At 38.3% G+C, this 18655-nt stretch overlaps 1 protein-coding gene across 6 annotated transcripts in view; it reads right to left on the reverse strand.

Annotated features, from left to right (window-relative positions):
• Positions 1-18655, reverse strand: part of myo16 (myosin XVI) — a 119558-nt gene that overhangs the window by 39130 nt on the left and 61773 nt on the right. For all 6 annotated transcript variants that reach the window (XM_086091568.1, XM_086091569.1, XM_086091566.1 and 3 more), the window contains 9 exons: positions 15889-15994; positions 15264-15381; positions 14151-14298; positions 13927-14044; positions 11825-11942; positions 8954-9025; positions 8716-8857; positions 6184-6256; positions 259-411 (listed from right to left, as the gene is read on the reverse strand). In XM_086091568.1, the coding sequence (XP_085947694.1) occupies positions 259-411; positions 6184-6256; positions 8716-8857; positions 8954-9025; positions 11825-11942; positions 13927-14044; positions 14151-14298; positions 15264-15381; positions 15889-15994 (1048 nt within the window). The remainder of the gene's footprint in view (positions 1-258; positions 412-6183; positions 6257-8715; positions 8858-8953; positions 9026-11824; positions 11943-13926; positions 14045-14150; positions 14299-15263; positions 15382-15888; positions 15995-18655) is intronic.

The following is an 18655-nucleotide window of genomic DNA, read 5'->3' on the forward strand; positions in this document are numbered from 1 at the left end:
GTAAAATCTTGTGAATAACACACACCAGGGTATAATCACCATTAAAAAAATTGAAGTAATAAAAGTTAATTACTAGTAGTTATTTATTTTTATACTCCTGATACATATTGTCTGACTGTTTTGTGCCTTTGTGACTTTGTTTACAGTTTTTGTAAAAAACTAGCCAGAGGAGTCATCACGTTAACTACATGATATGTACATTGATTTAACTCACGTTTCCGTACGTGAGCAAGTGTGCATTGCCCTAACTGGCAGTACCTGCAGAAAGAAGTCCAGAGCAGATGAATGGTTGCTGGGGGATGGTGGGGTCTCCATGGCGATGCCCTCCTGCAGACACTCAGCCTGCTCCTGCTGGAATAGTACCTCAGAGACGTAGCGCCTCAGTCGCTCGTTGGTCATGTTGACACACAGCTGGAATGTACACAACACACACTTAACAAATCTTCATTGACATGGAGAGGCTCTTTTGGTTTGACACCTATACACAAACACAAATTGGAACGCGGGAAATCCTCCAATGGGATGTAATTGACAAAATTGAATAGAAGTGGAAGAGGGCCTCCTCGTATACAGCGAGGACCAGAGGGTCTTTCTCGTGTATAGACATTGTGCCTTTGACGACACACACACGCAGGAAGTGAACCAGGAGTTAAACTATAGTCATAGTGGAACAAAAGCTTTCGCTGTGTTGAGATCTCATGGGGAAGTCACAAGTTTTAAAGAATATATACAAGTCATATGCTTAAATGCTTGGAAAACACTTGATCTTGAATGATGGGTATCTTAGCGATTAGCATCCTCTCTGTATCATATGATTAGCTACTTCCTTGTCCTCCTTTCATGATAACAATATTTGTCAGACATGTAGCTTGTTCGTCACCATGAAGGCAAGGATTTGTAACTTGTAATTTGTATGCACCATAAAAGGACACAGTTAAGCCGCGCTAGCTAGCTAGCCAAAAACAGCTTGCAGCTGCTGTGGAATTGGGGCAAACTAGCATAGCATTACTTGCCAGCAGGGAGGATGTGTGACTGCTTAAAGACATACTTGACCCATTGAGCCATTTTTCAGTAGTAAAAAGTTAATATTTTGTCCAGAATTAATTTGATAACTTCATTATTGTCCATTTACAATTAATAGGTTGTTTCTCACCCTAATCGCCATTCAAGTCAACACATACGTGATACCAATTGCTGAATCCCTTTGTGCGATACAGCTCCCTGTTTATAATTTGAGCAATTCATATCTGACCTACGTGTTCAGCGACGGCCGCTTAAAATAAACAACACGCTCGCCGACTGTACATCCTGTCCACAACGTTGACGGTAGATCCCGTGACTCAATGGAGCAGAAACGGATGTAAACAACAAACAACAGACAGGACAGGCCTGAAGATAACGACCGTACGTTTACGACAAGAGTGCACTTAGGGACACAGGTGAGTGCACTCCTGTTTTCCTCTGATCTGTGTTTGTCTGCTCTATTCGGGGCTGCATCGCAGCAGGTGCTTGATTGAGTTAGCTCATTAGCAAAGTGCTGAGCAGGTACAACACACACACATCTTTAATTAACAAGCACTAATGACCCTGATCATGCTGCGCGTGTGGAGTGTGACCGAGTGTATGTGTATACAAACACGTTAACAGTGTGAGGATTTGTTTGTCACGGACGTGCGCGTCTACGAGGAGGGATTACAGTTTTGCTAAGTCTATTTAGCGACATAAGAGGGACAATATATTAATTAACCATCCATACATTCTTCCATTTCCTATTGCAGCGCAAACTTTAAATGTCACAGAAAATATGATTAGCCTACCGAATTTTTTTGGGGTGAAACCAACCCATGTCCTAGTGCTGTGTTCTAAAAAAGCTAGAAACTATCGTATCTTTCTGGTGAAAGAAAATATACTCCTTCTTTCGGTAGCTTTGGTGCTTATATAGTCACAGAACACTTTCGACTGAAATATCATTTTAAAATTCTATAAAAAAAAAAAAAAAGAGCTGGCAATAAGTGGAACTGTTTTGATTGAAATACTACTGGCAAGAAATGAGCTGATAGGCTATTTTCCAACTCAAGGAGGGTAACATGAGCACCATTTATAAACTGGGCGGACGAGACTAGAGCTGTCAAAAACAATTGATTAATCGAAAAGAAGTCGATTATCAAATTAATCAACAACTATTTCAATAATCGAGTAAGCGTTTGGAGCCATTTTTTAAATTTAAAATTGTCCAAATCCTCTGATTTCAGCATATCAACGGGGGAAATGCTTTTGTAATACACTTTAATGCAAAATTAAAATTAATCTGATTAGTCGATAATCGATTTAATAATCGATAGATTAATCGATTCTAAAAATATTTGATAGTGACAGCACTAGACAGGACAGATTCAGTCTACCAAAAGTATAAACAAATCATTTAAAAAAAACACACTTTTTGTCTTTATTTATTTATTTTTTAGCAAGGAGGCTACTTACTGGTGCATGGGGTACGACCACTGATCTGTATATATTACTGGATAGCCCATACACGCCCGTGCAAGCTGTTGAAGCGACAGGGCGGCCATCTTCCTCCTCCCACCTCGCGAGCAGACTACAGTGTAAACTATACGTATACGTACAGATTAGACATATACAGTTTGTAGGCTCTTAGTTTAGGGCCGGGGGCGGGAGTGGGCACTATTTTTTAACAAGTAAAAATAGAAAAGATAAGAAAATTAACAAGTGGACAGTATGTGTTGCTTTGAAGACCCCATCATTAAGCATATCATTTATACATGTATTTAGGGCAAGTTGTAAAATGTCTGTAGTCATCTTGTTTATGTTTAACAAATTGAAACCATCAGAAATCATGCTGTTTCTAAAAAGTACTGTCTCAAATGTCCAATTTTGATACTGTAAATGTATAGGATCGTATGCTGAGAAACGTTTCTCGGGAGGACTAATATGGCGGCCTCGAGGCTTCAAAAGTCTTGGCCTATCGGCTATCCAGTAATATATTCAGGTCAGTGGGTATGATGTAATACATTGGGGAGAGATAGAAGGACACTACCGTTTGGATTCTGGGTCAGGAGTACCGGTTCCATGCACCAACATGTAGTGGGATTCTTCCCGGAAAACTTGCTAACCTTTAAGAAAGTTTTGTGGAAACAAGCCAACAGCAAACAAAATTGTAGTGCTTGATTTAGGAAATTGCTCTTGGGTACCATTAACGTTGCGAAGACTCAATTCTCATACAGCTCTTGTATGGGATTATTAGGTCAGACATTAGCACACCAGTAAATTAATTTAGAAGTAATGCTGACACACAGTGGAAAGTACTGAATGGGTCGTCTGACTCTTATTCCTTCCCACTCTCGTCCTGACCTTCTTTTCACTTGGATTAGACAACATGCAAAGAACACATAAGGCCACACGCGCGCACACGCACACACACAATTTTATATTAGATCTATACCGGTCTTAGAATGCCACAGTCTATTGACAATGCATGCCAAAATGAGCACATGGTATGTTTACATCGCAGACAATAGAGATGAGCACACTGTACCTACATCACTAATTTCACACACGATTGGAAGAAACAATGAGCGCAAACATGCTGGATGTGCTTGAGTACATGTAAATACACATTAGCACTTCAAAAAGCAAAACAAGTTTGGTGAAACGCCTAAAGTCATCACTCCTGGAGGGTCCACAAAATATTTTGCAATAAGACATTTGACTTCTAAGAACTTACGAGGTTACTTGGTGAACACACTTTTATTAACTCACTCACTGCCATTGACGCCTATAAACATCAAAAAATTATTTTAACTATCTCTATTAGTTTAACATTTGTTTCCACTTTTGTGACAATTTTTAAACAATATTTTTTGGGGGTAAGGGGGTAAGAAAAGATTGTTAAAAATTAGGGGCATCAGGTAATTTTTTTTTTTATTGTAATTAATTGCATGGCTTCAATAGTTAACTCACGATTAATCACAAATTTAAAAAAAATCTGGGTTTTCATACTCTTGTTAACAAAAGTGGAAAAAAAGTTAAACTATTAGAAATAGTTTTAATGAATTTTTGGCAGTGAATGAGTTAAGTGCAATATTTGTTTAATCACTTTTACATAGGTGTACACAGCTGAAAACATTTCAGTGCTAATATAAAATAGCCTGAATTAGTCATGGTAGATTAGTTGTTCTATCCACAGAGAGGAAAAATATTTGTAAACAATAGGGTTCCACTCAGACCCTCTTTGTCCTAGCACTATAACATAATCATTTACACATGGATGTGGGTGTGTTGTTACCATTGTGATCATGAGCACACACACATAAGCACATGAGCACAAGCATACACACACACACGCAAAGTAACCGAGGCAATTGAGGTTGTAGGGTCATGTGAGGATGAGTGAAAGTTAAGCCAAGTCAACCGCAGGCTTCATATGATTCGTTACAATTAGAGATTAAAAATGTTCCGTAAACAGATGACGACTGTCACACTTCTTTGGAAATGATTAAGCTACATTCCACAGATGCTAGCCAATCATGTCAGCGAGTTAATATTCTGGACGTCACAAGCTTGAATTAGCCAAATCGTTTTGTTGCATTCAAAATGATATGCAGCATACACAGTTTATGTCGTAAAATATTAAACCATGTTCACAGGAAGGATATCAGAATCCATGTCAAGTGAAAATGAAGGTTAAAAAAAAAAGTAACAATAAAGTGGATGCCCACACAACACTGTGGAGTGATCACGTCGACTGACTGTAACACTCATTAAAGACATCTCCGAAAAGATGCAAGTTCATCTTTCATCTGAGAGACAGTTATAATGACTCAATTGGTGCTGATGTTTTGGTTAGCAATGCTTTGCTATATGTGTGTGAACATTTTCTGTTTCAAAACAGAGGCAATTATTTCTATTTTTCTTCTTTTTATGTTATTTTTAGGGATGGGGGGGGGGGCATTAGTTTGACATATTTTGTTAATGCGCAAATTGGATAAGTGTGGCAGATTAGATTAGAGCACTATCAGAGGAAGTACAATAATAGTTTTTTCCAAGAAAAGCAAACAACAATTTTTGTGATTTATTTTCGATGACGCACGCAACCTAGTGAGGATAAGTGGTTATCCAGTGGATGGATGGACATTTTCCATGAAGTCCTTTTCTATACTTGCGCACAACTAACATGCAACAATTGCAGTAACTATACACTGTCTATAATTTGTCCTCATCACCGTTTTGAAGTTCCGGGTTTGAATCTTTGACTCGACTCGTGCTTGTGTGCGCTTTTTTAAAACGCGTGGCATTCTCCCACTTATCAATCATGCACATTCATTGAAGACCCAAAATTGTCCATAGTGTGAATGTGAGTGAAAATGGTTGTTTGTCTATGTGTGCCTCTTCCCCAAAGTCAGTTAGGGCCGGCTCTAGATCACCTGTGACCCCAATGTGGACATGACTTGAAGGAAATGGATGGATAGAAGGTTTTTGCTGCTGTTTTGCTTAGCGACGGAGATAGCAACAGAGCTGAAAAGGTTAATTCTGTGTATAAACAACAGCAGCTATAAACTGATTTTACTTAAAGCGACAGTGTGTGGAATTTAGTGCCATCTAGTGGTGAGCTAATAGAATGCAACAACCTAAACTCGAAGACACATGCACTACGGTGTCTCAGAGAGATCATACTTCACAAGCTTACCACCAATTACTACGTTTGGAAGTTCTTCTCCTTTGGGTATCTGCAGCAGAAAGATGGCGGCGAAACATGTCAGCCTCCCGTGAGGTGCAGAGCGACCTATATTTAGTGATTACTAGACCTTCAATAATTTTTTTTTTTTTTTTATCGTACGTTGATGTGATAGAACATTTTCTTGCATATCATTAAAATTATTTGTGTTTTTTTTTAGTTCACCATTAGATGGCACTAAATCCTACACACTGTGCTTTTTTATTTTTATTTTATTTTATTTTTCATACCCCTATTAGGGGTGGATACTATTTGAAGAAACCCAGTACACATTTAAAAAAAAAAAAAAGTTAATTAAAATTAAATACCAATATAATAATGATATGCATATAATAAAATATATATATTTTTAAAACTATTAAAATAAATGTTCCAAGGTATAACATCCTCAAATGTACTGTAATAAAAACAGAGAGGAGTGTTTTTCTGACCTGTTCATATCCATTCCTTTGAAATTCTTCAAAACCAAAGACGTCCAGGATTGCAATTTCTAAGGCAGGGTCACTGGAAGATTTTCAAATACAGAAAAGCATATCAAACATACTTTCATAAATACATACATCAACACTGATTTGATAAACAAAATTGCATTTGGTGTGTGCCACGGACAAGTTCTACATTTTCTGTCTGTTTGTAAACAAGACAAAAACATTCCACAAGATGAACTTGAGTTATCGGACTGTGTAAGATAAGACGACACAACAACAGCAACCCTAAAATCTCTCATGGCCACACACCTTTGTGGTATGTTTGTGTGCGTGTGTGTATGGTATGCCAAACATTCCCTCAAATCTTGCAAGCGTCCCCTAGCATGTTGTTCTGCATTTTCCATTTCACTCTTGAGTGTACATACCATTCCCTGCATGTCATGCAATTCAAAGTATTTGACGCCGCGCTACCAGTTTACTGGCAATGTCAACACGGGCCTCCAGGCGCTTTCCACCGCAGGGAGCTTGCGGGAGGTTTTGGGGAGGCCCCTCGACCTTGATGTGCCGACGGGAAATGACTGCCGTTGGACCCCCTCTTTGAGACTGCTTTTTGGGGAAACGTAAGCGCCGATCCAGTTAGCACTAATGACAGGCGGTTGAAAAGTGCTAGGCGGGGCCTTGATTGACTTGGTCCACATTGTGACATAACCATTTTGCAACAGCTTTGACCTCAGCGTTAATTCCACGCGTTACCGTACAGTTACCGCAGTTAAACAATAGGAAATGGATAGATGATACGCGCCAGTTAAATTTTCACGTTCCGCTTGAGTACATTTTACAAGTCGACTTTATGACAACAACTTGTGAGCATGCACCACAGTGATGCTGAAAGGGATGATTAGGAGGCCCGAACCCATGACCACAAAGTCAGTTTTTCATTACAGACGCAGAATAGGCACACCATTTTGCACCTCCTCTAACAAACCATTATGCTAGCATACCAGATATTTTTAAAACCTCTCAAAAACAAAATCGTTGTCCCCATGAAAACGTATTTGCTGGCCCCTAAGATCTAGCGACCTTATCAGAAGCCTGAAGATGGTATACAATATATACAGATACACTTCAATAAATTCAAACATGTATTGTGGAAAACTTAATTCATTTCTGTGGTTCAAAAAAGAGATATGTTGTATAGATTTACTTCGCACAGTGTAACATTTTAATAATATTTGCAGGGCTCCACACAATCTTTTCCACTGGTAGCACTAGTGCTACATGCTAATGAATAGTTGTCTTTATTGGCGTATCGTATTTTTGTATGAAATCCAAACTGACAGTGACTTGGGTTATTATATTTTAGTCTGACTAGGGCGTTTGTTTGCAACAAGCAATGGCTGACAAAACTTAACATTTCTTTTATATGACTGTAAAAGAAGGCACGACAGAAATGTTTTCGAACGTCATCGACATGCATTTGTTTACACGTCTTGTGTTTAGCACTTTGTATTATGTATACGAGAAGAGTGATGAGTAGCTGTTTTTTTTGGTTTTATTATTATTTTTTTTTATATACTACACCGGTATATATGGATGGATTTAAGGGTGGTAAATAAATAAAAGCTTTAAAACTGGCCCTTGCTCACTTTGATTTTATTGTCTGTGGCTCTTGGACACCGCTGGTTTAAATGAAGGAGTTAGCCATTTATTTTTTAATCAAATCATCTGAACTTCTCTATACATTTTAATTCCATATACATTTTTACTTTTTATCTACTTTACTATGAATTTCTCACTGGGCTACTTTTATCTAGTATTAACGTCAAACCTTTGAATTTCATTTGAAACATTACAAATGTTTTTTACATTTTTGATAATTTACACATATGAGTGTGTGATCCTGCAAGTATTTAAAATGTTACTGAGTGCCCGCCAACCCAGTCCAGATTAGCATCAGGTACTTACTGTACAGTAGAAACTCTTACTATAAACACTATAATAGTTATTGTTGAGGAAAATGGTCAGATATGTCTTTTCAGACAAAGTCTTGGACAGGGAGTGGCTCTTGTAAATACTCGCTTGGTATAAAATACACTTTTCATGCATTTCTGTTGACCATTTTAGTTCATTTTAGTTATTTTTATTTTGTATTTATTTATGTTCTACTCATTGTTGCACGGAGCCGACTGGTCATTTATTTTTCTAAAGTTATGCCTCAATTTCAAATCGCCATACAACAGCGTTCACAACGTTCTTCTTCGTTGGTGGTTAGAAGATCAAGAATTGAAATGACAACACGTTAAATGACGTTGCATTTCCTTGTCAATTTCAATTTTAATCACAAGGTACATATTTGAGTTGTTTTACACATCCTAAATAGAATTCGCGCAAGACTTATCCCAAATTGTATACAAAACGTTATTATTCTCAATAACTTTTCAAGGAACTGGAAAATACATTTTGCAATTGCCAGAACTGTTATTTCATGACCGTACCACATAATGTAACCAAACATTGTGACAAGCCCCCTTTTACCTGACACTGTCATCTTGTCCTTGCAGGTAGTCATTGATGCAGTTGACCAGGTAGCTGAAGAGTCGTCCGTAGATGGCCTTGGCCAGTTGGTCCGTGTACTGCCGGGCCATCTCCACCGTGTGGCGTCGAGTGATCACGTCACCTGACACAAAACGGATCGCCTCTTTAGAATGTGATTAATGACACTACTGTACGCGCCTTGCATTATAAGAAGCCTTTAAATTGTACGTGACGGTACCTTTGAAGTACTGAACATCTGAGGTGAGGGCGCTGCTTAAGTCACTACAACACACCTGAAGCATTCGAGCCACTGTGGATGCAAAACATATAAAAGAAAAATATATATTAGCACAGAAAAAACCTTAATTCATAAAATTAATTTGTTCTGAGACTTGGTTAGAAATATACACAAACTGATGGAAAAAGTTTCTATTCAAATGGATAAAGATGCCACAAGATGGCAGCAAAGTAATAACACAAACAAACAGTCATACACGAATATGTAAATTACCAAACCGTGATTATGCAGGGGTTCACTGTAAGGAAATATTAATTGTTAATATTTTTGTTTTGAATGACAAATCAAACTGAGCAGCGAATCAGAAACACAAACGCTTTTCACGTGTTTAGCTATTCTTTACTTTTTCAATATGAATACATTTGGACTTCCTAATAGCACTATCACTTGCACTTTTCACTTGGCAGCCATTCTGAGGGGATCATTTTGTGCAAAAAAACAAAACACCCAAAAGGAAACAGTACCTGTATGTGAAATACGTGATGCACAAAACAAACTGCAAACAATTTCGTTGTGTAATAGAAATCAAGTCAAGCCAAAACTGTTAGTGAACCGAAGCAAGATTTGTTCAAAAACATGTATTAAGTAGATAAAATAAGACCTCCCCCAAGGTACCATAGCTCTATCTGCTGGATCCTGCTGGGTCATTGCAACACCCCAAAGTAAGCAGACTGTAACAACAAAAAGTGAAACTAAATCCTTTGCGCTTCACATTTATTGTTTCTGCGGATCAGAAGTTTGTTGTTAAACAACGTGGTGGCATAATAAAAATCATGCACCCTTTATTGTGGGTGTGTCATTTGGTCATGTGCATTCTTGGTATACTGTGCAAAGCACTACCAATGACGTTGGTCTCTACAGTCAAAGTGTGTTGCTTTTTATATAAACCCTTACATTTTGCATGGGCAGTCGTCACATGTAGATGATAAATCAGTTACTACCACGGGCTAAATAGTGTCAAGTAGTTTCCTGTCTAAAAATGATCCAGCATTTAAAATTATTGAACTAAAATAAGACAAAATAAGACTTTAGCTACAAGCAATTTTCTATCTATCCACTATTTTAATGCGTTTGTCCTCATCAGGATCGTGGGTGATCTGGGGTCGATCTAAGCTGACTTTGGGCGAGAGCTGAGGTACACCAGCCAATCATTTCCAGCAATTTAAAACCCTTTTTGCAAGTACTTTTCAGACTTTCAAAGTACATCGCAAAAAATAAAGCTTTTATTTTTTATTTGTATAACCGTTCCAGGGAACCATAGCAACCTTTCTGGTGTTGTAAAAATAAATTGATGGAGAACACTTACGAAGGCTACACAAAAAAAAAAAAAATGAATGTACGTGAATAAAAGATGTAATATTATGAGAATTAAGTCATATATTTATATTTTCGCTAGTTTAACATGCGGTCACAAGGCTTCGCTATTTAAAACCCCAAAAGGCACCAACAGATCAGGATTCTACCTTTGGCAAGATGCAAGATTCTTGTTAAGGTAATCCATCCAAATCCATCCATCCATCCATTTTCTGTACCGCTTGTCCTCACAAGGGTCGCGGGGGTTGCTGGAGCCTATCCCAGCTGGCTTCGGGCAGAAGCCTGGTACACCCCGAACTGGTTGCCAGCCAATTACAGGGCACACAGAGACGAACAACCATCCACACTCGCAATCACACCTAGGGACAATTTGGAGTGTTCAATTAACCTGCCATGCATGTCTTTGGAATGTGGGAGGAAACCGGAGCACCCGGAAAAAAACCCACGCAAGCACGGGGAGAACATGCAAACTCCACCCAGGAAAGCCAAAGCCTGTTTCAAATCCAACTGGAAAATATGGTATAATTTTTCTTTCATATCATCACCCTCTTAAAATAATTGCCTAATTTTTGTTATTGCAATAATTATTTGTTTGCCTAAATCATCTCCTCATGATGCAAAGGGTTCCATTTTTTGTGTTTCCTGAAAAATCTGGAAAAATGACAGGCGGTTATTGATCTATAACTATATAACTATTATATGATATAAATAAATCACTTTATTCTACTAATATTATCAAATATTTACAACTTTGTTTTTGTAATTTGTCACTTTCATCTCAAAACCTATTTTATCTTGAAAATATACAACATTTTATCTCGAAAACATAACATTTTTCTCCATAATAACTAATTCTTTAGTCTCGAAGATCAAATCTTTTTTTCAGTGTTGCCCCAATACTCCTTTGTAAGAAACAAACAAACAAATCAGCTAATTGAAAATTGAATGGCCAATACATTCAGAGTACATGACAAACCGTAAAGATGAGCGTGACCGGAGATAGTGCTGATTGTGTGTGACATCACGGTGACATCATATAAGCCTGGCTCTTGCTAAATTGATCAGTGACAGGAAGAATCATGAGGGGATTTCTCAGCAGAGCTCAAAATAAAGAAAATGGTCAAAGTGAGCCAGAATTCCTCTGCTGGCCTCACGTGTCCCTGACATCAGCCCGCTTACCCGCTTAGGCCATGATGTCATGTATTTACCGCTGCACAGGGGGTCGGGGCTTCAGAGGTGCACATTAGAAGCTACTGGATGAATAAGAATCATTGAAGAGTAGAAAAGCGGTCAATCAAGCGTGAGTGTGTTTACATGCGTGATCTGCCGTCACCATGGTTACCACGCTACAGTCTGGAACCTGGCGCGTGCCGGCGGGCGGCCAGGCGCGACTTTGGATGGCGAGAATGAGGAGCGTTGGAGAAACAGCGACACGGTAAACAAGTAGGGTGCGTGTGGATTTGTGGGGGGTGGGGTTGGGGGGGGGGGGGTACTGACCTCTATCAAGCTGCTGTAAGTCAGAAGGGAAGGCGCTATCGGCGTCTGTCAGCGCAGTGAAACGCAGATCCCCAATATGCAGCACAGCGGAGAGCAACATGAACACGGAATCCACTTCCTGGTTGACACAGAGACGATTTACAATGTGATGCAAAAGTTTTACAAAGTAGGCCACTGGTTGCCTCAAATACTCACTTCCCAAATTGAATGGTGTTTTATTGTGGTCAGTAAATGTATTGCTTATGTTGCGCTGAGCAGACAGAACATTTCCTACGTTTTTACGTTTGGTAAAAACAAATACACCCAATTTGTATCAGAATTTGGACGGACCTTTCTGGGTTTTTGTATAAAAAATGTTTTTTATACGAAACAACCCAACATTAGTTCAAATTGACCCGAGTTAGTGGATTGGTCGAAATTTTGATCCAGCAGTTCTAAGGGTGTCAGCACCCTTCCTGGTTCCAGGTTTATGAAGCTAATCACCATTTAGCCAGACTTGATATGATTTTGATATTTTTATCATCTCAATATGCCCTCTTTGCCATCAAATCCAAAAGAGTTGTATTGGTTTACTCATTTTACACATGCTCAGGTGTTTAAATGTACTCAAACATTGCATGTCAAGTTAAATTGATGAATGACTACAGCTTTGAAACACAATATTTCTATTTTCGTTTTATATTCAGCCATATAGGTTCAATTGTATCATGATCACAATAAGATCAACAAAACATATTGTTATAATCATTCACGTCACGTGCAAACTAATATTTTCTAAATGACAGTGAGGCGCTTACGGCACACAATGGAGTAATTGGATTTGTACAAGGTCAACAGTGTGTTGAAAAACAACAAAAAACAAACACATTTGGGAAGACCCTCACCTCTTCACCATTCCCGCCACATCAACCTTCCTCCACCTCCTCTTCCACCATTATGCTCTACTCTACCCCTGTGCCCTTGAGTAGAGGACGCTTAATGGAATACCCCCATTAGCCAATGCTCAATGTCTGAGAGGGGGGTACATAAGTTTGAAGTCACGCGTGTGTGTAAGCAGTAGTCTGGGAGAGATTTGTATTGATGCCAGTATCAATACCTGTGCGGCTTATCTGTATTCTTGTCAATGTTTATCCCTCATGCAGTATTTACAGTACAGCCAAGCCTCCATGTTGGCTTAATTATATTTAACATACTTGGCTTAAATATACTTACTTTGTCTTTTATGTTAAAATTTTACTACAGACATTAAATAGTACTACCACTGTTCATATAAAACTTATATGAACAAATAAAAAAATAAAATAATAGTACTAATAATTATAATAATCATACATTTTGGGGAAAAAGTAATAATTTATTATTACTATTAATATTATTATTGCTATTAATATAATAATAATAATAATAATAATAATAATAATAATAATAATAATAATAATTGGATTTATATAGCGCTTTTCAAGACACTTGACACTTTACAATGGAATGGACACATTATTCATGCACTCACACGTTTACACTGTGGTGGCGGTAAGCTACTTAAGTAGCCACAGCTGCCCTGGGGCAGGCTGACGGAAGCGTGGCTGCCAGTGTGCGCCGACCACCATCAAACATTTGCACCTTCCATACACCAGTGCGAGTAGTACATTAAAAGTGTGAGTAGCAATATAAAATATTTTTCATATTTAGCTTTAATTGTGTTTTACAACATAACAACTGACCTTTGGGTTTATATTGGCTTTTTTCTTGTTTTCTATTTAAATGCTTTAAAAAACTACCTTCACAAAAATAAAAACATTTAATTTGACACTATCATGAATGTAATTATTGAGGAATGTGCTTATTATTGTTGTTGTATTTTGCATTTCCGTAGAATGGCACTTCATCATAACGTATTTTGGGTCAGGTACACAAAATAATCGAGGTAATCAAAAATATTGTAGTGTAAACTACAGCAGGTGCACCAAATAGTGAGCAGTGAGTTGTTTTTGCAAGTGATAACACAGTATTTTAGAAAGACCACTTGAGCAGTACGCTCATGTCTGTCACCAACCTTGACAGGAAACGGCTTCAAAAGACATAAATGTGGCGCCAGTCGATACCTGCTTGTTGAAGCCCACAGCTTGAAAGGCATGCTTAACAGCGGCGAGACGCTCCCTGCTCTCTGCAGATGCTACAGCCACAGGAGGGCTCCCCCCAGGAAGTCCTCCACTAAGATACCTTCACAAAGAACAAGCACCGTGGATTAAAAATGGACAGAAATATTCTGTTTGTTATCATTCCCATATTCCGTTTGTTATTATTCCCAAGTGATGAGAGAACACACTTATGAGCCAAGATGTTACTGAGGTAAAGTGTGCTCTTCTCCTCAAGTGACAGGCCCTCAGCCATCAAGTAGAAGATGTTGAAGCTGTGCTGGTGAAGAGGGCACTGGACCACACGAGACTTCTCCAGCATGTACGTGTACACGCGTGCTACAACAAGACAAAATCACATAAATAACAGTCTTTATTAGGTTATAAGTGTGAGCCATTGATAGTATACTTATTGGTCAATCTAACTTGGAGGGAAGTTGGCAAGCAGTGCTGTAAATATGAGTTTTTACTTCCCCCTGCTGGAGCTTTAAGTCATTACACCCAAACTACAGAATGCAATGTAGATTGTTTATTTTGTTAAGGATAGATAGATAGAGGTTTTTACATACACTGAAAACCCTCAATACTATTAACTACCACCATCACCACAATAATGATAATATTAATAATAATAATAATGATAAGCATTTCCTAAATTTGTATTGCCAAATTTAAAGCACGAGTGGGAAAAAAAACATTTAGTTGACAGGAGTTAGTTTTTAAAATGTATATTTAAATTTTTACAAACTATTTAAATTTTATTGATTTGTCATTTATCAAAAAATAATAATTGAACCATGAACAGAAAGTGAAGCAGCAAACGTTGTTTTAGTCACCTTTTGTGGACTGCAATCACCTTTATACATTTGATCATAAATAGAATGATAATAGAAAGTTTTGTTTAACAAACAGAGGTCGCGACATTAGTAATTTCTCTCAAGAATTTTTCATGTTTTCACACTGTCATGTAAATAAATAAATAATAATAATAAATAACACAATGTATGGGATGAAGATATGAGTAGAATCTCTCAGCGTGTTGCAGGATAAACAACAAAAACAATAATTAACATTAAATAAAGCTTAAAAGTTTAAAAAACACACTTAACAAAACGAAGCATTATTATTGTTTAGTGAGTGCATATAATTTTTTACAATTACTCCACAAATATATTTAAATAAAATTACAGGATAAAAAAAACAAAAAACCGTGTAATTTATTTTGAAAATCAACTTTACGTTTTATGCTTTAAACAAATTGAGGGACGTAACTAAATTAGCCATTTAAAAGTTGTGTTAATTACATCTGAGCAGCAACCTCCTCTTCTCACAGTACTGGATGGTCAACAGCTTGATAAAGCGACTGGAGTTGCTGTTCCTCTCCGTCTTTGCGTGCCCGAAAGCCTCCAGAATACAATTCACCTGCATCATTCAAAAAAGAAAAGATTACATTACAGATCCAAGGTTCTCCATGTTTTACTTCCTACCACTAGGTGTCAGTATACATCTATATACTGTATATCTAGTCAAATCCAGTGTAGTGTAGTTTGCCAAGTTGTCCCTCGATGATAAGGCAGCACACTGACCCAGATATCGGCTGCATGCATGAGGATGACTTCATCACGGAACATAGCGCTTGCTCGCACGAGCTACACGCTTTGCTAGCCAGTAGGGAGAGGCAAGAGATGAGCAGGATTTAAGAGCAGCTAACACATCATGACACCACTACCAAAGGGGATTACTACTAAACTCACTAATACTAGACCGCCTAGGATTGAAATTGAGATTTTTGTTTATTGCGCGAGCGGAATCCTTCCTTGTTGTCCTAAACAAGTACCACTATCAAATTGTATTGAGTTTTTTTGTGTTTTTTGTGGGGGGTTTTTGTGTGATGACCTGACGTGACCCTCGTGCTTCATCCAAACTTACGTGTTTCATTCTGGATTCCAGTGCGAAGCCTTTAGGGCTGGATCTGGCTGTCAGGTGTCGCACGATGTGCTTACAGGCCTCTGTTTTCCCTGAACCACTTTCACCACTAAAAAAACAAAAAAAAAACACAAAAAGGAAAATGAATTGTAATGTACAGCACAAGTCATGCCTGCTGATGATATTGGTAACTGATTTGTTTGCATCATTATTAAAGACCCAAAAAAGTGATTTCCGCAATTTGTTTCTATTGGATTGATTATTTTACACACTTTGTTGTAAAATGCAAACCGTGCCTTACACGGGTTACAGTTATGTTTTTATTTTATTTATTTTTTTACATATAAATATTTATATAAAAAAAATTTCTTCATAAAATAGGTCCTCAGTGTAAAAAAAAAAAAAAGTTGAAGCTGTACGTTTCTGACAAGAGTAGGTGTACCGTATTAGTCATCGTGATGTTTCATACATATGTCATCACATACGACATCACGACATCGTCCGCCCCCTCCCTCAGAGCATCTTCATTAAAAACACCCTCCCATACCCTTGCTTATCGTATATACCCCGCTCCAATGATCAGTGCAGCCCACATTCTGTCACCGCCGTGGTGTATCCACTACTTGAGGCCTGTTGTATGACATCAGGTACCGCTGTCGTGACACATCCACACACAGCAGCAGCAGATGGCTGCAGAAGGTCAGAAGGCCTCACTAATGACAGCAGCGTGCTGTTCGGTTTGTGTATTTCCTGCAGGGTCCTGCTGCCTGTGAGGTCCAAAGGCCTTATTCCCAGCGTCTTTTCTTTGAACGGTTATTAGCCTTCAAGGGCATTTGGTTAGCAAGATGACCTCAGGGATTATGGCTTAACTGAATGTCTGTAAACGTGAAATTGCAAGTTTTAAGTCTTGGGGAAGGGGAGATATTTTCATTCATCACTTTGGATTGGATCGTGAATGATGGATCCAGGCTTAAAGTTCAGTTTATATTGGTTTCTGGTGACAGGTAAGAAAATCGCATTATACCAATACACAATGATAAAAAAAGAGCAATTACCTCCCTGCACTAATCCATCTGAGAGGTGACATTTGGGTGGCAGAAAATCGGTTTCAACTTACACCTCCTCAGACTATGTCTAGATACTGGCGTAGCTGGTCTAAAGTGATTTTGGTGAACTTTTGTGTATATGTAAACAGCAGGAATCACACATGCCAAGCCATTGTATTGTGTTTTTTGGGCCATACAGCTACGAGGGGCCCACGAAATATCATGGGTGGGAGGGCAGACTCCATGTGCCCACTTCATGGCACATATAGTATGTGCTTCTTTATAACATGTCGACAGGCTAGCGCACAACTAGCATGCAACATTTAAAGTGGAATGAAAGGAGCCACTTTGATTGACCATGATATAAGTCGTCTGTGACCACTTCTACAGTGGTGCAGCTTGCACTTATGGGCAAAATTATGAATATCGGGTCTAAGCTGCCTCTGGTCAGAGGTATGCCACACGCTGTGCAGAATTTATGTTGGACACAAAAATACTGTAGAGGCCTCAGGTTTTATATTATAAACATATCTATATCGGCTTTAGACTATAGCTGGTAAGTTAGCTGATAAGGGTCTGACAGCTTGGGACTCGGTGAGGGTGCCCCAGCAGTGCTCAGTCAGTAAACTGGCAACAACCAGGCAAGATAAGATGAATTAAAATGATTTAAAATGGTACTTCTCTGGTCAGTCCTTTATAAGGATTTAATTTTGAATCCAATAATGACCTTGATTTCATTGTCATAATTTCCTGTTAAACATACATGGGCGAGATGCTAATTGTGGCAGCAAGCAACTGTGCCTCACCTGAGATTGCGTAATGATTGCAGAGGCAATTTTTTGTTTTGGCTCTCTTCATGTCTCCAATGTAATGTTTTTAGACACTTTACAATATGCACTCAATTGGGATAATGTAACATACATATTTAACTTTGCTGATCATATACAGTAACAGATAAAAGCTCAAGGTGAGGCAGACAGTACTTTCCCTCACTCAAGAGGCACACAGGTTCACTTTGGTGCTGTTTTGTCTATGCCGATGTAGATCTAACAGATTAAAATATATTGTCCATTACTTGGTTAAATAATGGCAGAAATTGTGAAAGAGTGCTGTCAGTGGCCCAAAGTAGCATGTGTAGACAGAAGTGTAAAAGAGGCATGCACCATGATGAGTCATGCTTCTTGAATGGCAATAAATAGTTAAGCGTTCATATTATGTTCACACTGCATGTATTTTGCATGAAAAGCTTGCAAGAAAAATGGCATTTCTGAAGACCTGGATGGTTATAAGGTGTGCACATATTACCAACAACCAATGAAAATGTGCATCTGCTTGCTACACAAATCAGGAAGAATAAGAAAAGATAGACTACAGACTATAATAACTTGACAACTTTTTTAAAAAAAATTTAAGGAATTAGCCACTGCAATCTGTATTGGCTCTGAGTGCTCTTGCCACAGTAACCATAAATACATCTTTAACGATTGTCACCGCTTCAGACACAGCATGTATCTCCTGTCTTTTGTGAAAAATGGCTAAGCAAAACCATCAACCTCCTATTTAGTGTTGTGAAAAAAAGAAGCTAGATAAGCAAGAAGTAAGAAAAAGAGCAAAAGGCAGGACGAGAAAGGTCAATGCCCTCGCATGCATGTGTGTGCGCAAGTGTGTGTGCACGAGAGAGATGGATAGCCTGTGGCCAGGGTGCATTAACTCACTGCCAGATT

This window comes from Leptonotus elevatus, chromosome 12, assembly GCF_054856555.1.
Source record: "Leptonotus elevatus isolate MCC_2025b chromosome 12, RoL_Lele_1.0, whole genome shotgun sequence".
Taxonomy (NCBI): Eukaryota; Metazoa; Chordata; class Actinopteri; order Syngnathiformes; family Syngnathidae; genus Leptonotus; species Leptonotus elevatus.